Source organism: Centruroides sculpturatus, unplaced genomic scaffold (genome assembly GCF_000671375.1).
Source record: "Centruroides sculpturatus isolate CEXI.00-Female unplaced genomic scaffold, Cexi_2.0 scaffold867, whole genome shotgun sequence".
Lineage (NCBI taxonomy): Eukaryota > Metazoa > Arthropoda > Arachnida > Scorpiones > Buthidae > Centruroides > Centruroides sculpturatus.
This window is the reverse complement of record NW_019385160.1, coordinates 215,472-222,451: the sequence shown is the minus strand read 5'-3', so window position 1 is coordinate 222,451 and position 6,980 is coordinate 215,472. Positions and strand designations below refer to the sequence as shown.

Genomic DNA, 6,980 nt, shown 5'->3' with positions numbered 1-6,980 from the left:
CTGGATCGTGCAGTTTTTTTTTTTTTAACTTTTCTTTGAGAGTAAAACAGTAAAAAAAGGAGAATTGGGAAATAACGGGCACGTGTTTAAATATATTATATATATAGAGTATACAAAATTATTTTTCAAATTCAGCCTACACTATTACAGATGAATATTTACATTAATTTGTACGTTACCTTATACATATTTTGATTTTATACATTAAAAGAAAATAAATTTCATAAATTTTCGTAGTATTTAACAAATGGATTTATTTATAAACTGGATTTCCATCATTCTATTGCTTAATTTACCTATCATATATCTATTTATAAACATTATGTCCAGTTTCCTAAATTATGAAGACCGATTAGGATTTATAATTCCAACAAAGTTTTATCGTAGGGCCTATTAATTTGGATGAGGGGTGACCGTTAAATCCTAAAGTCCGTTATATTATATAATAAAGTAGTTTTTCCGAATGCGCGAGTTAAAAAATTAGTTAGTTCTACATAAGTTTAAATAGATAAACAGTAAGTAATTAAAATGGCATATGTGCGAGAAGTTTAATTTCACAGAAAAGTTTTCTATATGTATTATTGCTCTCCGAGACTGTAATAAACAAGTATACGATCAAAATCCAAATAAAATCCAAATAATTTTTTTTGTTTTTTATACAAAAACAAAAAAAAACCTTGTTTATTTGTCTTCGGATGATGGTATATCCAAACATTCCCGTTGTGGCATGAAATTACAGCGGCGACTCTTCGATTAAAAAAAAAAAAAAATAGTAATCTTTTAATTGAATTAAATATAAAAAGCATTTTAAAATGAACAGATTTCACATATGACATACGGACCGGAAATTCTTTAGTTAACCTAAAGAATTAAACAAAAATGAACCATTTTGTTATCTAAGACTGTAGCATTATTTAAACACTTCACCTTCTTGTAGGGCAGCGTAAAGATTATCTGCACACACACCCATTGCGTTGCCTAATTTTAGGACAGCTACTATTTTACGTTCGGCCAATAGGTCTGGCCGAACCTAAGAGACACTTATTCAGACTTATTCCCCGAAAAGTAACTGGTGTTTATCGATTGGTCGGATTCGATTCTGGACTCCATAGCGATAAGGTAAAGAATACCGTTGGCACTAAGGAAAAAATTATTTAAACATTTTAATAGTAATTTTGTAGAAGTATAAATTTATAATAGAAAAAAAACAAGAAAAAGAAAAAGCTAGAAGGCATTGTACAGACCACAAGGTATAAAACATAGAGATCAAACTCTCCACATTACTGGAAATTACTTCGTCATCTGTCGATTTTAGCGCCGCGAAACTAGGTCATAATATATCATAACATTACGTTATATTTTGAGTGAATTAATTTATTCTCAAATGCAGTAATGACATTAAAGTATTTATAGTTCACGAAACGTTTAAATTAATAATGCTTGATGTATCCGAAAAAGGAAAACAAACAAGTTTCTGGAATATTCAAAACGTTATTTATCCGAACGAAAGATCCCTGAAACAGATCGAGATTTCGGATAATCGATTCTTATACGATAACCAGTTTAAATTTTTTGTTTTACATTTTAAAAATATGTTATAGCATCCATTCTCTATATTAATATGACACGTCTGTTATTTTTAAACGTTGTTTTTCTTCAGTAAAGCTCATTGCGATAATAAATAGATAACATAAAGTTTATGTCAGAGAGATAAATGTTGAGCTGTAAAATGAGATAAAAATGAAATTATCATTATATTATGTTTGTAATAAATTATATATATTAATAGAGCGAAGTCCATCGACGAATTTTTTCCAGTTTTGTCAAATATATTCTGCAATTACAATTGTATTAATTATCAATTGTTTTATCAATATGTTTGTATATATATTGGAAATACAGTAAGATTTGTTTCTGTAACAAACTACTTATCACTTATACATGTTTAATATCTAAAGAACTGCGCATTATATCTTATCCTTTTAATATGCATAATGTTTTGAAAACCTATCTATATTACACCGATTAAGTTAATACATTGTAAACAAAATAAATTTGAAGTTTATAAAAATTTATAAAGGTATTTTTATACGTCTATAATCGTTATCTGAAATGTTTATTCTCTTTCAAATTTTTTTCTAAGTATCGATATTAAATTATCTTTTTTTTTTTTTCCAAATCAATATTAAGTTTGAAACAAAGATTTATGTTCTAACCAGCTGTTTAGATTTCGAGAATACAAATTTTATAGGATGTTTTTACCTATTTGTTTCTGTTATTTTGATCGTTTTAAGTTTTAAATTTCCTCAAAAGTATGATGCAATTAAAATTAACAATAAAATCTATAATAATGCTGAGGTTAATAGGACAAATTTCCTAATCTTCTATCAGACTTCTATCAGATAATAATTAAAAACATTTGATGTCAAGGGTGAAATATGTTATAATTTAAACTTTTCAGCAATAGAACTTNTTGCGGGTTTTCCCGGGATAAGAAAAATTTCCCGGGATATTTCCCGGGTTAAAAAAACAACCGGGATCCCGTTTGAGAAACCCTAGTTACTACCTCTGTCCTCTATTATGGTATGCCTATACATTTCTGTAAAACTTGTTTGATTATTGACCATTAAAGAAAATAAAAGTTTAAATTTGTGGTTTAATTTTAGTTTTTCTACTAATTATATAGTTTGAAATTCTTGCAGTTGATTGTCATTTGATATATAAGATCTGTAATACACATCAAAATAACATCCAATTAATTTTATTTATCATATGACTTGTGTTTAGTCAAAAAAAATGCAGAAAAGGAAGTTTGATTTAAATGAATTATGTATAATAATTAAGTATGACCATTATGACCATTATAAACCATAATTTCAGATAACAAATAATAGTAAAATGTATACCATAATATGGGAGAAAGATACTATTTAAAAATGAAATCAATTCAAATTTAAATTAAAAAGAAATGAATAACAAACTATTAGCAAATATAACTAATATCATCATAATTAATTGAGTGCATTATCTGATTCAATAAACAATAACAATAGGTCACTTGTTTCATTTTCATGCAAGTAGTTTCTTAAATAATTTTTAATTCATTTCAACACTGTAAATGAGCATTCAGCATTTGTGTTTGAAATATGCATCATCAAAAATATTTTAAAAATTGTTTAGAAGTTCAGGAAGGTAGATGTAATATTATGAAGTTAATACTAATGGTAACTAAATTGTTAGTTGTTACATGTGTATATGAACAACAGTTAAGTTTGATTGGTTACAGCCATATGACTGAACATTTCAAATGGAGGCAAGAAGCCACCCAAATTTTTCAGGTGGCACTAGTTTTATAGTAACACCTGAAAAATTTAGTATTTAGTATTAGATATAGTAATTTAGTATTAAAGTTAGTTTTATAGTACAAATTTAATAATCAAAAATAATTTTATTTTGCAATTGTAACTAGACTGTATTTTGTATAATTATTTGTGAAGAATGAGGCTTTAAAGTGAGGCCCTTAGTTTGCACCTAACGGTAATAACTTATGGTATAAGCAGCCCTGATGACCATACACTTTTGAGAACCACTGCTATAGAAGCAGGGCCATCAAGAAGGGAGAACTGAGGATTTTCCTTGAGCTTGGAGAAAATTTAGAGATCTGTAATGGCACTTATCTCTACAAAATGAATGTTACTTTTACTAACAGAAAATAAAATCTTTAAGATTACTTTTATTAATTTAATAAAAAAATATCTATGTATTTCATTTGTTCAAACAAAAAAAAGTTATAAGAGCCCATGAAGAGACAAAGAACCGCTGTCAGCTGAAGTTCATGACATTAATATTTGAACTTTATTTACAAGTGAATAACACAAACTATTTTATTCATATGAATATAAAATTGTTAATTTTATACATTATCTATGACATTATTAATGAACAACTAAGATGAAAAATGCACACTTTTCATAAATTTTTGTAATATTTATATTATCAAAAGATAAATCTAAAAACAATTGTTTTTAAAATATTTGAAGATGAATCATAAATCAATCAGAAGCATCTAAAAATAGAATTCTTTTTGTGATTTTTAAATATAGAAAAAAATTACAATTTAACAATGTTATAACATAAAATATTTGTTATAAATAGTTTATACTTTACTAATCATTAAAAAATACTGATATTTTAAATAAATTGTCATTCCTAATAAATATGTTGATAAATACTCTGCATTTGTGTTATATATTATAATATATAGTAAATTAAAATAAATAATATATATTTATTATATTATATTATATTAATAATAAATAAATATTATTTTCATTAAATAATTTTATAATAATTTAATTGTGGAATTTTCAGAGAGACTTTTCAAATATTTATTCAATTAATTATTTAATAAAAAATAATCAATAAAAATAATAAATTAATACTAATTTCTTTTACATAGAAAAGAGTATTTACATTTTCCTACATAATTATTTGTACATTAACTCTACAGTATTAATTATTTTAATATTTCTGAAAATAAATGCAGTTTGTAATTAATAATTGATACAAATTCCTATTATAAATTACTACGTTAATCAAATTAAATAATATTTACTTTGTTAATACTCTATTAATAAAATATATAAATTTAAAACTCTTAATTTATATATTTATCAATAGAATATTTAAACACAATGTTATATTAAAATTGCTTTTACAAGTCCAAACTATAATCAGGACAGACAAATTATTATATTAAGTTGATATAAACTCATCTAAAGTTTGAGATTGATTAAACTGTAATTTAACTTGAAACTGCTTTATTTATAGAAAAAAAAATTAAATTAAAACAAAATTCTGTAATGGTTTCAAACCTTTCTGCTTATGTAGAGGAAAAATTGATGATTCAAAAGAGAATCATTAACAATAACCTCATGAAGATGTAATCAAAAAAGGCTTGAAGAAGCTAATAGTGTTCTACTTTGTTTAACTTTTTCCACCAAATAAACAACTTTTAAGTAAAAACTTAGATAAAATATGAAAATAATTACATGCTTAACTGATTTTTGTTTTGTTGTAAATTTCCCAAAAAAATATAACAGGCTTTCAGGAAAGTCAAAGACATTTACTTTAATTTAGTACTTGACAAAAGCTTATTCCTCAGAAATACTAATTAAAAATAAAAGTTTGACTACTTGGAAAAGCTTGTTTTTACTTTTTTAGAAGTTTACAAAATTTGAAATGTTTTGCTATGAATTATAACTTTTTCATAACTGAAATCTATAGTAAAATATATAGAAATTCATGTCATAAATGCAGTATTTATTATTATCTTCATAACTGACATCATGTACATAATTATAATAGATATCATTATAAGACTGCAAACAACTTTTTAAAATATATATTTCAAAAATATTTTACAATCTTATAGCAATATCTATAATTATTATGTGTACAATGCCAATTATACATATATTTATTACACAAGACAACAACATATATAACTTAACTAGTACGTTACATTTGCATTATTAGAGTTGGAAGGGAGAAAAATAATGTATCATATAGTTTAAATAGCTTTGTAGAAAAATATAAACCTAGGAGTTTAAGTAAATATATGTATTCTCGTATTTACAGAAACAGGTTAGTGTAATTGGTGGCATGAATTTTTAAAAAACATAAAAATGTATAAAATTGTAATTCTTGTTGCCTATATATTGCAGAGACTGGTGAGAGGTGAATTATATGTAAAATTTATGGATAAAATATGATGTAATTACTACCACACATATCTCTGATCTATAATTGGCAATTAATATCCTTCAGCCCATCTTCAGACTAGAAAATGACTGTTTCTTTATTGTGTTAAATTAGTTTACGTGTGTAATATGTTTACATTCATAATATCACAATGTAGAAACTCTATCCTAAACTGGATATATTTAAGTGTTGGAAGTGTTGTTATAACACAATATATATGTATTGTTTTATTAATATTTAAATATAAATATAACTTTATTAGACCAATTCATAATGCTATAACACAGAATTTATGTCTTTATATTTAACGTCATATACAAAATTGTCAGAATGTTGCACAACATTTAACATATACATTTATCATTGAAATCAACCTAATTCTGTTATATTTTTTTTAAAATAAATAACTGATTAAATGCATATATTTATCGCATTTATATCAACACACGTATAAAAGCCAACAATGCATTAATATTGTTAAAATGTTTACGTTAACGAAATATAAACTCAATATATTTAAATTCTGAATAAATTCAAGTGTGACGTAACGATTTAAAAAATGATTTATAGAAAAACATTTTTAACTCTTATACAACTACTCGGCAATGGAGTATATGAGCCAAAGGTTACATTAATGTACTGTATAATGTATTAAGCAACTTCTTTACATTGTTACGTATATATGTGTTTTAAGTATGGTAATGTATCCTACATTACTATATACCGATTATTAAAATAATATTAAAAATAAATAAGTTCCTTACCCTCCGGCAACAAGATGAATTACCGTATCGTAATGCGACATGCCATCTATAATATTAAAACATAATTTTCCGTAATAAAATTCTAAACTCGATACTTTAATCTTTAGGATAAACTACAATATAATTCCCTATTTCCCTACATTCGTATCACGTGAGGAAGTGACGGACTGCACGTGAACACTTTTTTGTTATTGGTCTCGGCGTATCACGTGATCGCATCGAGCAAACTCCGTGCATTCGCGTGAACCGAAATAGTCGTCTGCTGGTTGTTTACGTTTTAAATCTTGGCGTCTATGTTACCTTCGACACGTGTCTTTTCATATTTTAAAACTTTTTTTTTTCTTTACATAAAAAAAAAATTTTTAATATTCTTATTTGTTTTAAATTGTTATATATATAAATATAACAATATAAATTATTTTCCTTAATTTTTTATTTATTTATTTATTTAAA

General features: G+C 24.9%; 1 protein-coding gene across 1 annotated transcript in view; it reads right to left on the bottom strand.

Annotated features, from left to right (window-relative positions):
- Nucleotides 1–6,710, bottom strand: part of LOC111635607 (solute carrier family 25 member 36-A-like) — a 52,078-nt gene extending 45,368 nt beyond the window's left edge. The window contains exon 1 of the mRNA XM_023380619.1: nucleotides 6,528–6,710. Coding sequence (XP_023236387.1) covers nucleotides 6,528–6,568 — 41 coding nt within the window. The 5' untranslated portion in view covers nucleotides 6,569–6,710. The remainder of the gene's footprint in view (nucleotides 1–6,527) is intronic.
- Between the last annotated feature and the right edge of the window lie 270 nt (nucleotides 6,711–6,980).